We start from the raw sequence: 22,970 nt of genomic DNA, 5'->3' as shown, positions 1-22,970 counted from the left end.
TGTTTCTTATCTTGCCTTCTAGTAAGATACTACCAGACTCTGGATTTTTTGGCCATCATTGACTAACTTAGGTTCTTTCTACTATTTCCATCTTTTTACCAACCTTTTAATGTCGGTATTGTATTGTTGTTATTTCATCTCAGATTTTAATATGCATCACTATGAGCCACCTTTAGATGTAAAAGTGTAGTAAAAAATTCAAAATAAATAAAAGGATATATAAGGAAGGTTTTGGACTATGATCGGTGAGATGCAAGTCAAAGTTTGAACTCACCTACACAAAAATTCACTGGGTGACTTCGATTCAGTAACTTTGTTTGAGCTTAACTTATCTCCCAAGGTTGTTATGGAGAAAATCGAAATGAAGAGATTCAGTATATGTATGTTTCCTCATGTTCCTAAAGGAAAAGCAGATATAGATCGATCAAACAAACAAACAAACAAACAGTTCTGAAATGGCTTTGCTGAGATCTATAGTTTGTACAGTTTTCTGTCATCATCATTATTATAAATATAGGTAGTCCTCAACTTACAACAGTTCATTTAGTGACTGTTCAAAGTTACAACAGCACCGAAAAAGTGACTTATGACTTATGACTATTTTTCATACGATCGTTGTTGCAGCTTCAACCTGTCACATGATCAAAATTCAGATGCTTGGCAACTGGTTCATATTTATGATGGCTGCAGTGTCCTGGGTCACATGATCACCTTTTGCAAACTTCTGGCAAGCAGAGTTCAATGAGGAAGTCAGATTCACTTAACAACCTTGTTACTAGCTTAATAACCACAATGATTCATTTAACAACTGTGGCAGAAGAAAAGTTGTAAAAAGAAGAAAAGTTGTAAAAAGTTGTAACTCACTTAACAAATGTCTCGCTTAACAACAGAAATGTGGAGCTCAATTGTGGTCACAAGTCAAGGATTACTTCTATTTAAGCAACAATATTCTCACAACGTTCAAGCCAAATTGACATCCCACCCAGAGAATGCAAAACTGTATTCAATGTACGTAATTAATTTTCCTCTTATCTCTTTAAAGATGGCACTCAAGATCAGACACTGGCAGAGAAATTGGTAGAGAAGTATTCCACTTCTTCTCACAATCAAGAAACCAAAACAGAATTGGAAAAGCTGTCTTTGAAGGGCGGAACCAAAGAGACCACTTTCCAAAAAATCACCTATTCCACTTCCTTCTTTCATCAGATGAAGTGGGTCTCCAAACGGATGTTCAAAAATTTAATAGGTAATCCTCAAGCCTCCATAGCACAGGTAATTTTAAAAGTTTCAAGCGTCCTATCTGTTGACATTCCAGTCTTACGTTTACTCTAAGTGTAGATAAGCTGTGGTGGCACAGTGGTTAGAATGTAGTATTGCAAGCTAATTCTGCCAACTGCCAGGACTTCAATTCTCACCAGCTCAAGGTTGACTCAACTTTCCATCCTTCTGAGGTAGGTAAAATGAAGAGCCAGATTTTTGGGGGCAATATGCCAACTCTGTAAATCACTTAGAGAAGGCTGTAAAGCTCTTATGAAGAGATATATAAATACCAGTGTAAGTGCTGTTGTTACTGAAGCTGGTGAGGTTTTGCTTGGGACTTAGTTGTCTTGTTGTTGTTGTTGTTAGTTGCAAAGTCGTGTCCAGCCCATTGCGACCTCATGGATAACATTCCTCCAGGCCATTTAAGCTCACACCGACTGCTTCGACTGCTTCGATGACTCCATCCAGCCACCTCATTCTCTGTCGTCCCCTTCTTCTTTTGGCCTCAATATTTCCCAGCATGAGACTCTTCTCCAGGGAGTCCTTCCTTCTCATTAGGTGGCCAAAGTATTTGAGTTTCATCTTCAGGATCTGGCCTTCTAAAGAGCAGTCAGGAAACTATCTAACTTGATTATCACTCCATTTCCTGATCCAAAGGATGTAATTCATATTTTCTTATGGAGCTGTGTTCTGACCCCCTTCGTCCTACACTAAAGCACGCACAAAGATACTTCAAAGATTTATTAACACACAGACTAGGCCTTGGCAGCAATCCAGCCTGCCAAGAGAGCCACAATAGCTTCTCCAGCTCTAGTAAATACATTGACTCCTGCGACGAGCGTGTGGAAAGCCATTCCTTTGATAGTCTTGAGAGGAGCCTAATTACCACCAGCTGAGTTCATTATCTCCTGTAATTGCGTAACTGTTCTTTACGCCTATTAGCCCTCCATTGCCAGGCATCCAGGACCAACTCCCTTGTCTCCTCCCCACTGCTCCAATGCATGACGTCAGGATCACACTCCCTTGTCTCCTCCACACTACTCTAAGGCTTGACTTCGGGAGCACGCTCCCTTTGGCTCTCACCGCTGCTCCAGGCCTCAGGCACCTCCTGGTGGCCAACCAGCTTCTCTGCGCCCTGCTCGGAGTCGGAGCCCTGTCCAGAGTCCTCCACATCTTCCAGAGCCGACTCATAGGACCCCTCGCTGTCGGAGTCTGGTGGCAGCTCCAACGGCTTTTGCTGGGCCACAACAGAGCTGTAAATTTCTTGTTGACTGGGACTTCTGCCTCTTGGACCTCCTAGAACCTCTGCCCTCTATTATGCATCTCCAACCTTGACACTTTAGGACTCATGAACTTCAATTCCCAGAATTCTGGGAATTGAAATCCACGAGTCTTAAAGTTGCTAAGGTTGGAGACTCTTTCTCTACAGGTATTTTGCCTCTAGCATGTTTCGCTACTTTCCTGCAGCTGAGACACCCTGTTGTCTTAATTTCCTGCTCATCTCACACAGTAGTTTCCTGATTCTCCCTATTTTTTTTATCCTTCTGGCTGCAAAAAAGCAAATATGAGAAGAGAAGAATAAGGGTGAGGATAAGCTGGCTGTCATTTTTGTATCTTTCCATTAGCCAGCTGTAGGAGCTGTAAGTAATGACGGATGCTAATTTAACAGCTTGAAATTGTTGTGGAAGATTTGATAGGTGAGTCCAGTGACTGTGTGTGATAGAATCGAGATCACGTGAAGTGTTAGTTCCACTTTATAATGCCTTGGTAAGGCCACACGTGGAATACTGCATCCAGTTTTGGTCGCCACAATGTAGAAAAGATGTTGAGACTCTAGAACAAGTGCAGAGAAGAGCAGTAAAGATGATTAGGGGACTGGAGGCTAAAACATATAAAGAACAGTTTCTGGAATTGGGTCTTGTTTAATAAAAAGAAGGACTAGGGGTGACATGATAGCAGTGTTCTGATATCTCAGGGGCTGCCCCAAAGAAGAGGGAGTCAATCTATTCTCTGAAAGCAAGACAAGAAGCAATGGGTGGAAACTAATCAAGGAGAGAAGCAACTTAGAACTAAAGAGAAATTTCCTGACAGTTAGAACAATTAATCAGTGGAACAACTTGCCTCCAGAAGTTTTGAATGCTTCAACACTGGAAGTTTTTAAGAAGAGATTGGATAACCATTTGTCTGAAATGCTATAATGTTTCCTGCCTAAGCAGGGGGTTGGACTAGAAGATCTCCAAAGTCCCTTCCAAGTCTATTATTCTATTCTGTGTGGAAGTCCTCTTAGATTCAATAAACAAAGACTTTTTGCGTCCCCGATAGTGTAATAGTTATGTTTTAAAGGTTAATTGCCAGGGAGAAATCACAGCAGATATGATCTGTCCCCTTTCATCATCATTTCTTAGAGGTTTGGTGGTGTTGGGGAACTTTAGAAGTGGAGCTTAATAAAATGATTAGATCTGTTTGATTTCTTGTTAAACCTTTGCTCTCCACGGGGCGATAATCGCCTCATCATAACCTCCTTTGATGTGGTATGTTGATGTTAAGAAAATCCCTTTAATTGCATTGTAAAAGCTTGACCTTGTGACAAGAATTATGCTCTTTAAGAGCATTATACTGCCCCCAGGGCTGAGAGTCCTAACTTCCTGTCCCTCTCGATTGTTTTGATCTTCCTAACCTCCTTAGGAATGGTTTTGAAATGAAATCTGTAAATGCTCCAAGGTATTCCTTTAAACCTCTGGATTAATCTTCTCAGACTGGTCTTGCTATGATCCTTGCTCTCTAATATAATTGGCTTAGTTGCACGATTTTTGACACTAGGTCTTTTTGACAATTTTTGGAATCTCTTAAAGATCAACTCTCAATAGCCCGATACCATTACATTGGCTGAAATTTTAAACAACGCTGTGTAGTTCTTGTAGTTCAACTTGTACCCTGTTTCCCTGAAAATAAGCCCTCCCCAGATAATAAGTGCATGCGTTAAAATAAGCCCTCCCCCCAAAATAAGCCCTCCCTGAAAACTTTGCAACACAGCAGCAGTCATGAGGTGACCATGCTCACCGCCTCCTACACCTCAAAAATAATAAGACCTCCCTGAAAATAAGGCCAAGGGTTTATTTCAGGGGTCAAAAGAAAATAAGACCCTTCTTATTTTCGTGGAAACATTTTCGTTCAACTATTTCAATAATATGTTTTGCTCTCTGTTTAAAGACTAAATGCCCCTTTTGTCTTATTGTTCTTCACACATGGATTACAGGTTCCAGAATTCTTGAGTTAACATAGCCTTTACAGAGCATTCTAAGATCTTTTGTATAAAGGATGAGAAATCCTCACCATATCTATCTTATCCCATGGTGACACAGCTTGAGATGATGGATCCTTGGTGCTCTCTGACCTTGCTTGTTTTCCTGTAAACCAGGGGTGGGTTGCTAATCCCGTTCCAACCGGTTCAGTTGGAACGGGGCCGGCGGCGTCCTCGTGCACGTGCGCAGTTCATGCATGCGTCTTAGCGCCTGCGCGATGCTCCAGCTGCTTGCGGAGACTCGCGCAGGCGCTGTATGTGCCATCCAGCTGCTCGCGGAGAATCGCGCAGGCGCTGTATGTGCCATGCGCCTGCGTGGAAGCGCAGAAGCCTTCAAAGACCGGTAAGGAGCACGGGCGGGCGGGTGGGCCCTTCGCCGTTCCCGGAAGTTACTTAATTCCGGGTTCGCCGACCAACCGGTTCACGGGGACCGCTGCGAACCGGTTGAAACCCACCCCTGCTGTAAACGTTTCATTATGTACTTAGGTAATATCATCAGCACTGATGTTAGTTAGGGTAATGAAACGACTACAAGAAAACAAGCAAGCTCAGAGAACATCAAAGGCTCTTCATTTCAACCCTAAATTACAAATATTCCCCCTTATTGGCAGCTTGAGATGGTTGCATAAAGTCAGTAGATCTCCCTAGAATAACTGTTTCCCAATATTCTTATGTAGACTAAACAAATTGTTCTAATTTGTGAAACATCAGTTGTGTTAACTACTAATACAATTCCAAACTTTTCCTGAAACTAACAATTACTCCTAAAACTAGCCATTCACATTTAATATAAATTAAATAATGAAGGGGAATAGTAATAAAGATACAAACTTGGTGATTAGTAGAAATATTTGTTTTCTGTAACACACATATATCATGCCTTTTATTTGCAACATATAAGCTTGCACGCTGTAAGTGCCTTTTGTTCCCTGCAACTGATTTCCTGTGGCCCTGTTATTAGGGTCTGTAGAATATCTGGAAAATGTCAAAACTTGTGATCCTTGCCATTTTGAACTCTTATCAATCTGCAATCTATGGGCATAGAACTTATCCCGGAATGGAGCTGTAAAGAGCTGTAAAATTGACACCTTTGATATGTCCCCATCCTGCCTAAGAAAGTATCTCACCTTTGATCTGTGTCCTTCCAACAGGGGGCCAAATGGCCAATCCTGGGAACAGAGAAGAGAGATAATGCTGATTAGGCTAGTCAGGAGTATTGTAAAGCCAGGATGTTATTCTATGATGTCTCTAACTGTATTAAAAGGAGCTACACCTTCTCTGAAGGGTTGTTCTTCCCTGCATATCCTTGGAGTATGTTGAGAACAACTGACCATCATGTCTTTAAACTTTGATCAAAGATTAAATGCTGATTGTTATTCAAGCCTCCATTTAAGTCTCATGCTTGGCTCATTGTGACTTGGATGTGTTTTCAAACTTTTATGGGTCTCAATGTATTCTCAAACCTTATGTTAAATATAGCATCAACCTTTTGAAATCTCAAGTTTCCTCTTTCCGCTATGTATTCAGAACAGAAAATGATGAGAGCAGGCAACAGAATTTCATTCTTAATGTATGCCAGCATGCCGATGGTAAAAAAAAAAAGAGAATAGCAATTGCAATACCACTTAGACTTATATACAGCTCTACAGTGTTTTACAGCCCCCTCTAAGCAGTTTACAGAGTCAGCCTCTTGCCCCCAGCAATCTGGGTCCACATTTTACTGACCTCGGAATGATGGAAGGCTGAGTCAACAATAAAGGTTATCTCCTTCCCTCTCCTCTCTTCTCCACTTATCTTATCTTAAATTGAACACGGGTTAGTAGTGATGGCTGGAAATTTTGTTTTTTTATAGCATGTTGGCTTTCATTTTTAAAAGAATGAATGAAGGCCATTTGGAGGAGAAAAGGAAGCCAAAATTGTCTTTGGTTTTGATGATGTCAATTTGTGCTCGATGACGATGTATAAAAGAACAACTGAACATAATATGATATATTTATATTTCAGTTATTGGTTACGATTTTCCTGGGATTAGTCATGGGTGCCATATTCTTTGGTGTAACAAACGATGCCAAAGGTTTGCAAAATAGGTGAGTCCTTTGGGGATAATATGGTGATCAAATGAATGATATTGGTTTTGAGTGTGAATTCCAACAAGGATAACTTGAAATAAAATGAAGCCTTATTTTAACAAATTGAGACATTTACACAAAAATGTATGGGGAATTGGAAAGTAGGACATTACAAGAGACTTCCACTATTTTGTCTGATATTTATCACTATGTACGTGTTTTTGCATAATGGCATCGTTATACAAATTATATTTTGGAGATAGTGCTTTATTTCTGCTCTGAAAAGGGCTGGGAATATTGAAATAGGGTATGCTTTTCCTAAAAGTGGGTGACATCCTTACTTCTGCCCTGTTTAATAGCAAGATCTGTTGCTTCTAAAGTCAAAAACCACTCACATAAAATTGACATAAAAAGGTTGCCAGAAGTAATAACTTTCCTTGTTTTAATTTTGAAAAAACATGTGTTTTTTGATCAAGATTAAAGCAAGATTGTTGTTCCTTTTCTGACAACTTTTTAGGGGGGAAAGTCAGCCAGATCACTCTCGTGGTTTATCATTTATATTTTTCTCAGCCAGTTTTTTTTTTTTTGGTAGATCCTTTTCCTTTCCTTTTCTAAGCCATTCTCTTTGATCTACTATTCACCTTGTAGAGCACAAGGGACAGAATATTTTTTTGCTAAGAAAATAAAACTCAGGAGCACTGGGCTCAGTTATTATTATTTTTTAACTAAAAGCTGCTTGAAAAGACCAGTTTCTCACAATGACAACCTGTGTTTTTCCTAGAATTGGTGCCATGTTCTTTATGACTACTAATCAGTGTTTCAGCAGCATCTCAGCAATTGAACTCTTTGTGGTAGAGAAGAAAATATTTATGTAAGTAAGCATTCTTAGACAAAATAGGAATAATAATAGGTGAAGAACATCTAAAAGAATTCTTTATTTGGTGATAAATCTTTTAATCTACTAGCTCTTCACTTGCAGTATGGTCTCCCTGGAGTGGGGAAAACCATTCTAGGCCTCAAGGGGTGTGCAAGTTTGAATGTCATTATGGTGTTTGTGTGTCTGTGTCTATAAGGTAAAGGTTCCCCTTGCACATATGTGCTAGTTCTTCCTGACTCTTGGGGGCAGTGCTCATCTCTGTTTCTAACCTGAAGAGCCAGCGCTGTCTGAAGACATCTCCATGGTCATGTGGCCGGTATGACTAAACACCAAAGGCGCATGGAACGCTGTTACCTTCCCACCAAAGGTGGTTCCTATTTTTCTACTTGCATTTTTTAAATGCTTTTGAACTGCTAGGTTGGCAGAAGCTGGGACAAGTAATGGGAGCTTACTCTGTTACCCGGTGCTAGGGATTCGAACCGTCGAACTGCCAACTTTCTGATCGACAAGCTCAGCATCTTAGCCACTGAACTACTGCGTCCCTGTGGGTGTGTCTAGAGGGCAATCAAAAAACTCAAGATAGTGGTCACTATCTTTGTATTTGTAGTTTTAATCTGTGGTATTTACTAAGAATTCCACCTAGTCCTTTCATGATTCTGGATAGTACTAGCAATAGCACTTAGACTTATATACCGCTTCACAGTGCTTTACAGCCCTCTCTAAGCGGTTTACAGAGTCAGCCTACTGCCCGCAACAATCTGGGTCCTCATTTTACCGACCCTGGAAGGGTGGAAGGCTGAGTCAACCTTGAGTCCCATCAGGATTGAACTCTTGGCAGTGGGCAGAATTAGCCTGCAATACTGCATTCTAACCACTGAGCCACCACAGCTCCATGTGTAGACAAAAGAACATTCAAAACATTCGTTAAAAACAAAATTGGCAAACATAATTGATATACAAGAGATAAAAAACAAAGTTTTTCGGAAACAAAAGGTCTGGCTAAATAAATTTGGAATACCATCTTTAATCTGTAAATTTTAAAATATACAGGGGCAAAAATGAAATGTCTTAAATTACAAGGAATCACAGTTTTTGCTGAAATAATGGTTAAATATGTGTATTCTAAGAATGGGAGTTTGTGATTAGGATATATATTATTATTAGGATATATCAAAAGGTGATGTTTATTTTTTTATTTGTTTATTGCTTTATTTATCTATCTAGTTTGTGAACTCAGCCATAGAGACTTGAAATGCTGAGCCAGGTTTTATGTATGAAGTTTGAATACAATGTATTTATTCCATAAATAGTAGTTATATTATTATGTGGTATACTGTGTAGACTGGTTTTAAGAGGTCCAAAATGTAGATCTTTTGCAAGTGAAAGTTAATTGAGTATCTGTTTTTTTTTTGGCTGTTTTGTTATAGACATGAATATATCAGTGGATACTATCGAATTTCTGCATACTTCTTCTCAAAACTAATGGCTGATTTAATACCCATGAGGACTTTACCCAGCATAATTTTCACCTGCATAGTTTATTTCATGTTAGGTAAGTTTATTGTTTTTTTGTCTATCTGGAAAAATATATCTGCAAACAAATCTTTCGTGTATAAATGTTATAAAACTAAACTATAAAACTATAAGGTAAAGGGTAAAGGTTCCCCACGCACATATGTGCTAGTCGTTCCCAGCTCTAGGGGCAGTGCTCACCTCCGTTTCTAAGGCGAAGAGAGTGTGGTCATGTGGTCAGCATGACTAAACGCCGAAGGCGCACAGAATGCGGTTACCTTCCCACCAAAGTGGTCCCTATTTTTCTACTTGCATTATACATGTTTTCGAATTGCTAGGTTGCCAGAAGCTGGGACAAGTTACGGGAGCTCACTCCGTTATGCAGTGCTAGGGATTCGAACTGCCAAACTGCTGACCTTTCTGATCGACAAGCTCAGCGTCTTAGCCACTGAGCCAGAGGTGGGTTGCTCCTGGTTCGGCCTGGTTCAGTAGTGGTATTTTGGCCTGGGTCACAGAACCGGCAGCGACCCAGGCTGGCCACGCCCCTGAACTGGTTCCCTGGTCGCCGCTGCCAGTTGTTGTTTAGTAGTGTGCACGCATGCGCAGTTCATTGTAAATTGTTCTGCGCATGCGCAAAAAACAATTTACATTGAACTGTGCATGGGCACATGAAGCGAACCAGTAGTAAAACCAGGAGCAACCCACCTCTGCACTGAGCCACTGCATCCTAACACCGCATCCCTAACTATAGGCATTATAAAAACTAAAAGGGATCTTTATGCAAATCAGAATGAATTATGTAACAAAAAATATCTAATCCTCAGGGTAAAATAGTGTTTGACAATATGATATTCCAATCCTGCTTTTCTTGTTCTCTAGGCCTGAAACCCACTGTAGAGGCTTTCTTTATAATGATGTTTACTCTGATGATGGTGTCATTCACTGCAACCTCGATGGCACTTGCTATTGCTACAGGACACGATGTGGTGGCTGTCGCCAATCTTCTGATGACTATCAGCTTTGTTTTTATGATTGTGAGTACCTGGAACGGATGTCTCATTAAGGCTACTTTGTCCAACTTCAGAGGTTCTGACCCAGCTCCCCAAACACGAGAAACCCTCTGAAGTGAACGCAAAGATTCTTTTAATTAGGAGTGCTGGCAGCTCCGGCAAAAAGTTTCTCAACACAGGTTAATGTCCATCCAGCTAGAAGATGAATAGTTGTCGGCCACATCTATTCATCTCTGCCCCCTGCCTTTTATCTCCAGAGGGTGGGGCTAGATCAGCAGCGGTGGCTCATCCTTCCCAAGGATCGACTCACAGATTTCCACTGCTCTCCTCTCCTCTGCAGTCTGTGCATTCCGCGCATCAGGCACTAGAGGAACCAGCTGTTCCTCTTCTGCTTCATCAGCCACCCCCAGATCTGGGCGCTGTTGACTCTCCATCTGAGGGCTGACAGACGGCCCAAGTTCCACTCTGTCTCTCTCTCTCTCTGTCTCTCTCTCTCTCTCTCTCTCTGACAGCTCCGTTCCTTCTTCTTCCTCGGAGCTCTCAGGTTGCTTGGATGCTGACCCTGTCTCTCAAGCCTCCCCCTCCCCCTCTGATTTAGCTGCTGGAGGGTCCAGTGGCCGACAGGCCACAGCAGATAGCCAAGGGTTCAAAAAAATGTTCACCCACCACAATCATGTTACAATGTTGGCTGGCGGCTCCCCGGAGGAGGAGATCCGGACCTTGCCCACTCTCATAGCCTTCCGAAAAGCTGTTAAAACCTGGCTGTTCTGGCAGGCCTGGGGCTGTTGACCTCATTGTTGGGGTCCAGCCCCAATCAGATTGGGTGCATGTGTGATGTTTTTAAATTGTTTTCCTTTATTTTTTATTAATTTCTCTTCTTTTCACTTTGTAAGCCGCCCGGAGTCCTTTGGGATTGGGCGGCCTATAAATTTACTAAATAAATAAATAAAATAAATAAATAAATCATGGAATCAAAGCCCTTTCCTTTGGAATTTGTTGCCACAACACACATAAGAAAGTGTTTCCATTGCATGATTGTGACTTCCCTATTGACAAACCCTAACTATTTGCTTGTCCCCCACCCTATTATCATCCATACCCCACATAATGCTGATCAGGTATGTTACACATCAACATCCAGCCAGCATGCCCAAATGTGGGCATTTCTCTTACCACTAGGTCAATTTGATGGTAAATAGTTTGTAAAACTAAGATGGGATACAGAAGATACTACACGCAGAAGGAAGCGAAAGGATTTAGTTGAGAAAACAGAACAGCCTTCAACATTCCTGGAAACGTTTGATCCTTTATTAAGTATAGTTTCAAAAATTACATTCCTTTTTTTATTGAATTTTGCATCTTTGATTTTATCCTCAGATTTTCTCCGGGTTACTGGTAAATCTCACCAGTGTTCTGTCATGGCTTTCGTGGCTCCAGTACTTCAGCATCCCTCGATATGGCATGACAGTAAGTGCTACATCATCTTGAAAAGAATGCATATCTCTCTGTCCATCTGTCTGTCCATAGCAATAGCAATAACACTTAGACATATGCCACCCTCTCTATGTGGTTTTACAGAGTTAGCCTCTTGCCCCCAACAATCTGGGTCCTAATTTTACTGACCTCGGAAGGATGGAAGCCTGAGTCAGCCTTGAGCCTGGTGAGATTCGAACTGCCAAATTGCAGGCAGCTGGTAGTCAGCAGAAGTAGCCTTCAATACTGCACTCTGCCACCGAATCCATCTATCCATCCATCCATCCATCCATCCATCCATCCATCCATCCATCCACAAACATTCTCTAGCCCACAATTGTGTTGCTGAATAGCAAACAAATCAAATCCTTTCAAGACCTCAGAATCTGTGATTTTATGAGTTTAATAATACAAGGAGAGAATATTGATTTATCCTTATGGGTTATGGCTCCAGTGCAGCTAAACATATAACTAAACAGGCAATTCTAACAGAAATGGGTATATTGTAAGTCTAAGCACGTAATATGTAATACTTCTGAATGCATTGTTTTGGATATGCTTTCAAAAACACAATTGTTTCCTCATCTTCAAAGGCACTGCAGATTAATGAATTTGTGGGTCTTGACTTCTGCAATTTCCATACAAATGAAGACTCCAATTGCACAGACTTTAGCACAATTCAGCCGTAAGTATGATGTTTGTTTTTCTCTACCTAGTACTAAAGACTTGAGGCAATCTTGGTACGAGGTACTATAAGTGAAAGAAAGGACATCTTAGCCTTTCAATATTATTGTTAATGAAGTCTTGAATAATTTTAAAGTGGGAATCAGGAGGAGAAAGCACCTGTGTCTGATCAGGTGCCCCAGAATATGTTTTCTTATGTGAAGACTTTGCACTGATAATACCAACAACTTACAACCGTAATTGAGCTTGGAATTATGGTTGTAAATCATGTCAATCATTAAGTGGGTCATCACACAACTAACCTGATTTTACAATATTACTATGTGATGGTTTTAAGGCCCCCTCAAACCAATCCTCATCCATGCCCTAATCACTTCCAGTCTTGACTATTGTAACATGCTCTATATGGGGCTGCCCTTGAAGAGCATCCGAAAGCTCCCATTGGTAAAAAATGCAGTGGCCCACATGGTTTTGTGTAGACTCCGGTGTGTATTGGCTGCCAATTTGCTTCCGGGTGCAATTCAAGGTTCTGGTTGTCACCTTTAAAGCCCTTCATGGCTTGGGACCAGGTTATCTGAGGGACTCTCTTGCTGTTCACATCTACATGACCCATCAGAGCGGGGTGGCAGGGAATGCTGAGGGCCTCATCCCCGAGGGAGATACACAGAAGACACAGAAGAAGGGCTTGGTTGTTTTCTCGCAGATGTTTCATTACCCAGACTAGGTAACATTATCCAGATGTACTGATATTACCTAGTTTGGGTTATGAAACATCTGCAAGAAAACAACCAAGCTCAGAGAGCACCAAGGACCCCTGAACCACAAATATTTCAACTCTGAACTATAAATATTCTCCCCTATTGGTATCACACAAGCTTGTTACATCTGTGGCAGTGGTGGGATTCAAAACTTTTTACTACCTGTTCTGTGGGTGTGGCTTGGTGGGCATGGCGTGGCTTGGCAGGGGAAGGAGACTATAAAATCTCCATTCCCACCCCACTCCAGGGAAAGGTTACTGCAAAATCGCCATTTCCTCCCGATCGGGAGGCAGAGAATAGATGAGGATGGGGCTGGTCAGAGGTGGTATTTACTGGTTCTACAAACTACTCAAAGTTTTCACTACCGGTTCTCCAGAATTGGTCAGAACCTGCTGAATACCACCTCTGATCTGTGGTGGAGCATCTGGTGATTAAAAATCTCTGCCTGTATTTCTTTCTAGGTGCACTGGAGAACAATACCTAAAAAGCCAAGGGATCGATGCAACTACTTGGGGGTTATGGCAGAACCATGTGGCATTAGGTTGCATGACCATAATTTTCCTTACTATTTGTTACTTGAAGCTACATTTCATGAAAAAGTTCTCCTAAGTCAAAGAAATTGTCAAGTGTCCAATCCAGTTAGTCCAATCTCGAATAATGTAAGAATGAGAAAAAAGACTTGTTCTCCTAACTTGATTCTTTCGAACTTTTCTTCTTGTTTAACCATCTCACAAACAAGGGGGGGAAAAGCCTCAGTCTTCAGCCAAGATCTTTGCCTTTATAATACCCTCAGATGTTATTTTTGTTGTTTGTCAAGAAGTCTAAAAAAAAAAAATCAAATGTCAGTTATTTCGTGCTTGCAAGTATGGAGGCTTCCTTTAATAGCATTTGTTTTATTTATATTTCAAATTGTTTCTGCATACTCCTGACATAGCCCATGCGGATTCACAACATCAAATGTTAATAAAATTATATTTAAATGAATGGACCTATCAATAAATAGGCATAAAATCAATCATATCACAAATAAAATTAATCCTTGACACAAAGATAAATAAATTTTCGAGCAGGGAATGCTACCATTTAAAAATAGTTTTCAGATTGTTTTTCAAATAATCAAATATAGTGGTACCTTGGTACTCATTGTTAATTGGTTTCAGGAGACGTGAAGAGTAACAAAATTAGTACCAACCAATTTTTTTTCCTCATAAGACACCAACAATTTCTAGCTTGTGTTGAGTACTAAACAACTGATGAGTACCAGGACAAAATTTTCAAGTCAAAATGCATTAAGTACCAAATTCGGTATGAGTTTCAAAACAGTTGAGTACCAAGGTACCACTGTATGTGCAATGTAGAGATAAGATGTAGCCTGATTTAGACTATAATAAACTCGAAAGCTTGACAGCAATTCTTTGTTCTCTTGTACATCAGAGAGACTCTAGGCAAGGCAATCTTGAGTAACTTTTTTATACCTTCCTGTTTTCCTAATAACTGCCATATATTTTCTTCAGTGCTAATGCCATACTGCTCTACAATTGCACAAAAGGTTACCTAAATAATTCAAACCAATCCAATCCAATTCTTTATTACAAACCAGTGAGCCAGATCAAGTAAGTCTTACTAAATAAAACCTAGAGAATACAACCCACAAAATAGGACATATAAAATAAAACAAGGCATAAAAAGGAACAAGAATTACAAACATGCTAGCGCTATTTTTTGCTATCAACACCATATACATTTTATTAATTGCCATATAAGCATGGAAACATGACAATTTTGTTTATTTATAGACTATAAAATATTTCTACTTACAACCACTATTATGGATTGTACTTTGTAATGCGTAGAATCAGAATTACCCCTCTATACACTTAAAACATATGAATATATGCGAAAACATTGTTATAAAAATATGCATAGTATGTTGAGATAATAGTCAGGTGGTTTCCAATTCAAATGATGATGCTATTTATGCGTACAGCATAAAAGTTTTATTCCAGTGTGCTATTGCATTTAGGCATATTTTGTGGAGTATTTTTTTTTCTCATGACCTTTTAAGAAGCCAGTGATTGAATTACCATACCTTAAACTTAAAACATTGATAGTTGGGAACTCATATGAATGTAAAAGCACTGCATTTGAACCTTTAACTTAACAAAAAAGTTAAGGAATACCTGCTTTATATCAAAATATATTAAGAGTGTCCAACACCAATGTCAATATAACAGGTACAAATGAGTGAGTGAAGCTCTCCCCTGTTTTAACATGTATACGATGCATTTCCCCCCTTTTTTTCAATGTTGTCCAATTCTCAGAGATTGCCTAGAGAAGTCAACAGTTTTCTTGGCAAGATTTTTTCAGAAGTGATGTGCTATTGTCTTCTTCCCAGGGTCGAGAGAAAGTTACTGGCCCAAGATCATCCAACTGGCTTTGTGTCCAGCATAAGACTAGAACTCATGGTCCCTCAGATTTCCAACCTGATGTCTTAACCACTACACCAAATTGGCTCTTGCGATACATATAATAAATCACTTTCTGACATTATTGACAGCCCTGACATACATATCAACATTGATATAAAGTGATGATTAAAAATGGATAGATAAAGATAAATGTAAAAAGTGAATATTGCTTTAAGGCTGAGATATATATATTGAAACAGATTCGTTTGTTACTACTGCACCTTTAATGGATTTTTAGCATTTGGAAAGGACAAATCTAATTGTGCCATTGATTAATTTACTATTATAATGGAAATTTTAACTTCCTCAATCTTCAGTTTTATCACTAAGCATATGTTTTCCCTTCTATTTTCTTTGTGGAATTTAAAACTGAGGAAATGAAAATCAGATGGCTATGTTAACTTTTTAATACTTTAGCAGTGCCTTGGTTCTTTCTTCTGGCCAAAATTCAGTTGTATTTCCAACACTGAAGGCTGCGAGGCATATAAAGAAGTATGATGTTGGTTCTTCGTTCATGAATTTTATACTTTTGGGTTAATTCTATTTTACAAACTCATGTATCTATGTACATATAAAAGTGGATTTATAACACTGCACTTGAGTTCAATTTATTGCCAACAAAACTTTTAAACCATCTGGGGTTGTTATTGCAAAAAGCATTTGGATTGTCTAAAATTAAAGAAAGGCAATAGATTTGATTAGAGCTCCTTTGGATTTCATAGTCTGATCCGGACTTGTTGCCAGGTCTACAACTCTTGAAGAATTATTATTTTTGAAAAATGTACTTCACCATTCCAAATCTATAGTTCTTTAGGCAATTAAAGTATATTATTATGATTCATATTGGTTGTTTGTAAAAACTCTGCAAAGAAAAGATGGAATATTTTATATTAATAATCAATAATTAACTCATCTTAAATTATTAAACAAGTTATTATAATATGACTTCTAATGTTTATTGGACAAGAAGAAAAGGTTTAGAAAAAGTTGGCCAGCACCTCCGTTTCGCTAGAAGAATGAACTGATAAAAGGTTATGCAGTCATTGGCCTGATATTGTTTAACATTGTAAAATTTGTTAAAAGGCATTAGAAAGAGTAATAAGATTTAAAGATACTAATGCATAATATGTTGTTACAATAGCAAACAGTTACAATCCTATATATAACTCTCTAATGCAATCATTAAATAATTCAGTGACAGGGTCACTGAAGCAGTCGGCCTGAGCTTAAATAGACTCCAGAGGATGGTAGAGGACAGGAAGGCCTGGTGGAATGTTGTCCATGGGGTTGCGATGGCTCGGACACGACTTCACAACTAACAACAACAACAATGCAATCATTAAGCATGTAATTATCATGCTTTTTTAACTTATTGTACTTTGTATAAATGAATTCAATATAGGTAATCCTCAACTTACATTCATTTGCTGACCATTCAAAGTTATAATAGCACTCAAAAAGTGGCTTATGAGCCTCCCCACGGTCACATGATCGAAATGTGGGCGGTTGGCAATTTGGCATATATCTAGGACAGTTCAGTGTCCCCGGGGATCATGTGACTTCCTTCTGCAACCTTCGGACAAGCAAAGTCAATGGGGAAAGCCAGATTCCCTTAATGACTGCATGCTTCACTTAATAACTACAACGATTTGCTTAACAACTGTAGCAAAACAGGTCATAAAATGGGACAAAACTCACATAACAACTGCCTTGCTTAATAATGGAAATTTGGGGCTCAATTGTAAGTTGAGGACTACCTGTATTTTATTATATTTATTCAACCAAAGTCTAGGTTTTATAGGCAATTCACTCATAAGTCGCAAGTTTAATAAGGATTACTTTTGTAACAACATATTACAGGTAATTCTCTACTTACAGCCCCAACTGAGTCTGGAATTTCAGTTGTAAGTTGTTGTGCATGATTAGTCAATGTACTACGAGATGGGACTAGATTTTTTTACAGTCACTTTTACCAGGGTAATATAGCAAAGGACAGAGTTGCTTAGTGACTCACGTGGTTAATAAGTGAATCCTGTTTATCCAATAGACATTTTTTGTTGGAAACCAACAAAAAAGCCCTTGTAAATCGTTGTCATGTGACCAGAGGATTGCTGCAACTGATTGTATCAACCACTTGAAATGCCATTAAGGGAGGGAGGGCTGCAGTCAAAACCTCAAGGATGGCTCTTAAGTTGCTTTTTTTAAGTCTGTTGCAATTTTAAACAGTACAAAGGACCAGTTAAGACTACATTTTTCTATATTTTTATTTTCTGTTGTATTTTTTCACTTATTTTTTAAGCACTTGTTATGCATTGTTTTGATAATGTATGCATCTTTGTGTCTTTTTTCTGTTACCTTGGAAACAATAAAATATTTTATTTTAAAAAATGTTCTAGAGAGATTAATGCGACACGGCTTTTCATGCCTAACATTTGGAGCTTATCGGTAGATGAAGAGCACTAGATTCCCTGAATATTCCCTGAACAACATTGAACACTGGATTCATTGAACGAGAAAGTTATTATATCTTGTTATAATAAAAAGGCAGCACCACTCCAGATGTACAGTCCTGGATTGATGGTTGCATTTGCTCCTCCTTGAACTCATTTCCGGCTTGAAAAAATGATAAAAAAAACCCCTAATTGATATTCCATGTCATCAAGATCTAATGTTGTGGGGGAGGAGGGTTTAACCTCCTCTGCTTCTGGGCATCCCAACCACATTAACACTCAGAGCTCTGGACGCCTTTAAGTAGTCTTTCACCATTGCTACACACCTTCCGCAGACAGTTGGCGCTGCCACAACAGAATAACAAAGTTGGAAGGGACCTCAGAGATCATTTAGTCCAATCCCGTTCTAACACAGGAGACAATTTCAGACAAATGGCATTCCCGTCTCTTCTTAAAAGCCTCCAGTGTTGGAGCACCCACAACTTCTGAAGGCAAGCCTTTTCATTGGTTGATTGTTCTTATCGCCAGGAAATTTCTCCTTAGTTGTAGGTTGCTTCTCTCTTTGTTCAGTTTCCATCCATTACTTCTTGTCTTTGCCTTTTGGTACTCTGGATAATAGGTTGACCCCCTTCTTTGTGGCAGCCCCTCAAATATTGGAATGCCACTATCCTGTGTCACCCCATAGTTCTTGCTATCATGTCACTCCTAGTCCTTGCTATGTCACCCCTAGTTCTCCTTGCTTATCATGTCACCCTTAGTTCTTCTTGCTATGTCACCCTAGTTCTTCTTGTTTATTATGTCACTCCTAGTCAGTGGTGGGTTTCAAATTTTTTTAGAACCTCTTCTGTAGGCGTGGCCTGCTTTGTGGGAGTAGCTTGCCAGCCATGTGACTGGGTGGGGGTGGCCAACTTGTAAAATGTGGTGAAACTCACTTAACAACGCTCTTGCTTAGCAACCAAAATGTTGACTCAGAAACTCTGGCATTTGAAGCACGCAAGTCTTAAAGCTGTCAAGTTACAAGACCCTTGCACCCTTAATCCTTTAGGAAAAAAACCCCCAGGGGTGTTCAAACTTGACAGTTTTAAGACTTGTGGACTTCAACTCCCAGAATTCCTCCTCTCGCTCTTCATCTTGATGATGTGCGGAGGGCGGGGGGGGGGGGGGGGAAGCTGGAACTGGTTCTAAACGGCACTGTAGATTTGTGGAACCTCTTCTATAGAAGAGGTTAGAACTGGCAGGAACCCACCCCTACTCCTAGTGCTTCTTGCTATGTCACCCCTAGTTCTTCTTTTAATTAGATTAGGCATACCTAATTTCTGCAACCATTCTTTCAGCATCCACCCACCCCAATTATCTTTGTTGTCTTTCTCTGCACTTTCCAGCGTCTTTTTTTTTTCATGTTATAGTGACCAAAACTGGATGCCCTACTCCAAATGCAGTCTTAGTTGTTTCTTTATAACAACTCAGGCTTTGCTATAAAGCGGTTGCATCGTATCTCTGGTCTTGATTCTATCCTTTTGTTAACGCAGCCTAGGATCGCATTTGGCAGCCCATTGCAGCTGCCAATTTTTTAAAAAAGCCAACTGCAATCCTGGGCTGCAGTAACATTGGTGGTTAATCCACATTAATGATGAATGAACATTAGCGCTGCGCTTTCCGGTGCCCGGCTTCGCCCAGCCTTCGGACGAAGGCGGCACGGAGGGAGAGAGGGAGGGGCCGCCGCTGGAACGCGGCCACGGGGGCAACCGTTACCGAGCCAGGCTAGCACCAGGCGGCTGCATCTCCCACCTTCACCGGCAAGGCTCAATTCGGCGTCCCGCCCTCGCTCGGAGCGCCTCTCCGCCTCCCGCCAGTCGCTTCTTAACGTCCCAGTAAAAAGCAAGCGGGAGGGCGGCCAGGAGGTTTAACCGTAGGAGGCGAAGGGAAAAAGACTGATCGGTTCTGGATTGCTGGCAAAAAACGCCTGCTGGATAAACCCAGCCTTCTGCAATCCGGTGCCTGGCCGCTCTTCATCCTTCATCCGGACGGCCACTAGACGAGATGGACGACGCGGAGAAAAACGCGCTCTATACGCCGGTCACGCTTTCCCCAGGTTCCCGTTTGTCTGTATCTCTTCGCTTCTCCTCTCAAGAGCCCCGTTTTCTCCATTTGGGCAACTTTAAAGCTGGGTGGACTTCAACTCCCAGAATTCCCATGCTGGGAGTTGGAAGTCCACGCAGCTTCAATTTTAAGTTGCTCGGTTCAGAAAAAGTTGCTCCAGCGGCCACTGTGACTGTTGCTGTGCTTTAAAAGTTCATTTGAGGCAGTTCTTTGATCTGTAAGGGCACATTGGCACGACGGGCTTTATAAAGGACCCAACTACCACCTTTGTACCAGATGCAAAACTTCGTTAGTACTTTTAGGCTTCGTAATTACACAGCGTGTTGGGTGAACTCAATTAGTTTCTGAACTGAGAATATGGGTAAGCTCACTCACCAGTTTCGGCAGATGGTCTTTATAGACCACTGACCCATCTGGAGTGGGGTATTTTTTTTTAACTCTGGCTGAAATCTGTGCATGGATTGAGTGGCATGCACTCAAGAATTAATTTTTATTATTAATTCATATTAATTATTTATTTGTCTGTCTGTCTCTCTCTCTCAATCAATCAATCATCTACCTACCTACCTACCTACCTACCTACCTACCTACCTACCTACCTACCTACTCATTCATCCATCCAACCATCTATCTGTCTTTAATATATAATATATTAATTGTAATATGAATTAGCAATATTAACCTTTGCTTTATGGACTCCCCAATGCCTGACATCCTTTGTACATCCTCTACTTGTGACCACAATCGAGCCCAAAATTTATGTTGCCGAATGATACATTTCTTAAGTGAATTTTGTCCCATTTTACAACCTTGCTTGCCACAATTGTTAAGTGAATCATTGCAGTAACCCAGTTGTTAAGTGACTCTGAATTTTGATCACATGACCATAGGGATACTGCAATGGTCAGAAGTGTGAAAAACAGTCCTGAGTCACTTTTTTCACTGCTGTTGTAACTTCCAATGGTCACTAAGTGAACTGTTGTAAGTTGAGGACTACCCGTACTAACCTATAAGTAACAATAAAACCTTACAGCCTCATTGCAGAAATAGAGACACCTTTGCATCTTGTTTCGGAGGCCTTGGAGGCCAGACAAGCTCTTCTCAAGGGTGGTTTGTGCAGCTGAAAAGTGTACAGTTGGAGCCCCACCCATTTCCGTGTGTGTCACATGCACTTTAGTAATTCCAAAAAAGATGGGGGTGTGGGTTGCACAGGTGCCATCAATGTAACACTAGAGAAATCTAAATCTTTTAGAAAACTTTGTAGGATAAATCTAATTCATTGGGCATGCCAAGCTCTCCTATAGCATCTCTTCATTGATACTAACTCATAACACACTGTACGACTAGTATAACTAGTTTTTGACAGAGCAACTCCATTTTGTTGGAAAAACAACACCCAGCTTCATTTTGTCTCACTTCTGTTCTTAGATGTTCTCTCTTTGGGCCTCTCATTCTTGAGCTTCACATCCTTGACCTAAAATTCCTGGAAGGCTACATGATAGCTTTGTCAAGAAACTTTGCCAGACCAGGAGTTGAGTCAGGGTTTCATCCCCTTTTCTGTTGCAGATATTAATTAGCTAGAAAGTCCTGCATACTTAATTACTAGACTTATCAGGTAGGGACAGAACGGCAAAGGATGTCATATTTTAGGAAGAGCCATTCTTTACCAACAGGGTGAACATTTTATTGCTTTTTGCTTGCTGCTTTCTAATGATCACAAGTCCCAGTGTTCCAAAAGTGTATACAGTTACTCCTCAAGTTACGACCACAATTTAGCCCAAAATTTATGTTATTAAGTGAGACACGTGTTAAGTAGGCTTTGCCCCATTTTATGAGGTTTCTCGCCATAGTTGTTAAGAGAATCACTGCAGTTGTTACGTGAATCATGTGGTCGTTAAGCGAATCTAGCTTCTTCATTTACTTCGTTTGTCAGAAGGCTGCAAAGGGGGATCACATGACCCCGGGACACTACAACTGTCATAAATATGAGCCAGTTGCCAAAAGTCTGAATTTTGATCATGTGTCCATGGGGATCCCACAACAGTCATAAGTGTAAAAAATGGTCATAAAACACTTTTTTCAGTGCAATTATAACTTTGAACGATCAGGTAAATGAACTGTTGTAACTCAAGGGCTACCTGTACAGAAATTTAAATAATAAGTGTGCAAAGACTTCCTGAATAATTGAAAACACTTCTGCCTGGTTTTTGATCATCTAACTCCCTATCTGTCCCACATCACATTTTCATAAGCTGAGGTGCTATGGAATTATAAAAGAAATATCCAAGTACTTGCAAACATAAGGATGTTATTGCGATAGGAATGCAAGAACTGAACTGACCCATAGATGTTTGATTTGGGTTTAATGCACTGGGTATTTCCAACCATTATGGTTTGTTTTATTTGTTTTATGGTAGGGATGGCAGAGGGGGTATTCAGCAGATTCTGACCAGTTCTGGAGAACAGGTAGTGGAAATTTTGAGTAGCTCGGAGAACCTGTAAATACCACCTCTGACTGGCCCCAACCCCATGTCTCCCAAGTCACAGCTGATCAGGAGGAAATGGGGATTTTGCAGTAAGGGAGGGAATGGAGATTTTACAGTATCCTTCCCCTGCCATACCCACCAAGCCACACCCTGCCCAGCAAGCCACACCCACAGAACCAGTTGTAAAAAAATTTGAATCCCACCACTGATGTATGGGCTGTTAGCCACATACAGCCTCCCACAAGCACTTTTACTATATTTTCTTTTAAAAAGAAAATGTAAAATATTGCATTAAAGCTTTTGTTGGAGGCCATTTCTCAAAGACAATATGTTACCCAGATGCAAAAATCTAACCCTTTTTAGAATATGATGGTAAGCCATGGTTCATTCAACCTTATTTTAGCATGAGACATATATTATTCCCTAGTTATATATCTGATAGCCAAATATTACTTCTGCCAACTTGTTCTCTCCAGATGTGCCATGGTGTTTCCAACGATTCCTTTTGTTTGTTTTTTTCAA

General features: G+C 40.2%; 1 protein-coding gene across 2 annotated transcripts in view; it reads left to right on the top strand.

Annotated features, from left to right (window-relative positions):
• The window catches only part of LOC116513184 (broad substrate specificity ATP-binding cassette transporter ABCG2-like), a 51,947-nt gene extending 35,837 nt beyond the window's left edge, over positions 1–16,110 (top strand). For both annotated transcript variants that reach the window (XM_032224106.1, XM_032224107.1), the window contains 8 exons: positions 1,043–1,272; positions 6,566–6,648; positions 7,412–7,501; positions 8,935–9,059; positions 9,899–10,053; positions 11,407–11,496; positions 12,096–12,187; positions 13,406–16,110. In XM_032224106.1, coding sequence (XP_032079997.1) covers positions 1,043–1,272; positions 6,566–6,648; positions 7,412–7,501; positions 8,935–9,059; positions 9,899–10,053; positions 11,407–11,496; positions 12,096–12,187; positions 13,406–13,553 — 1,013 coding nt within the window. In that variant the 3' untranslated portion in view covers positions 13,554–16,110. The remainder of the gene's footprint in view (positions 1–1,042; positions 1,273–6,565; positions 6,649–7,411; positions 7,502–8,934; positions 9,060–9,898; positions 10,054–11,406; positions 11,497–12,095; positions 12,188–13,405) is intronic.
• Positions 16,111–22,970: the final 6,860 nt, after the last annotated feature.

The sequence above is a fragment of the Thamnophis elegans genome, chromosome 9 (genome assembly GCF_009769535.1).
Source record: "Thamnophis elegans isolate rThaEle1 chromosome 9, rThaEle1.pri, whole genome shotgun sequence".
NCBI classification, from domain to species: Eukaryota; Metazoa; Chordata; class Lepidosauria; order Squamata; family Colubridae; genus Thamnophis; species Thamnophis elegans.
The sequence above is the reverse complement of the archived record's forward strand: the minus strand, read 5'-3'. Positions and strand labels throughout refer to the sequence as shown.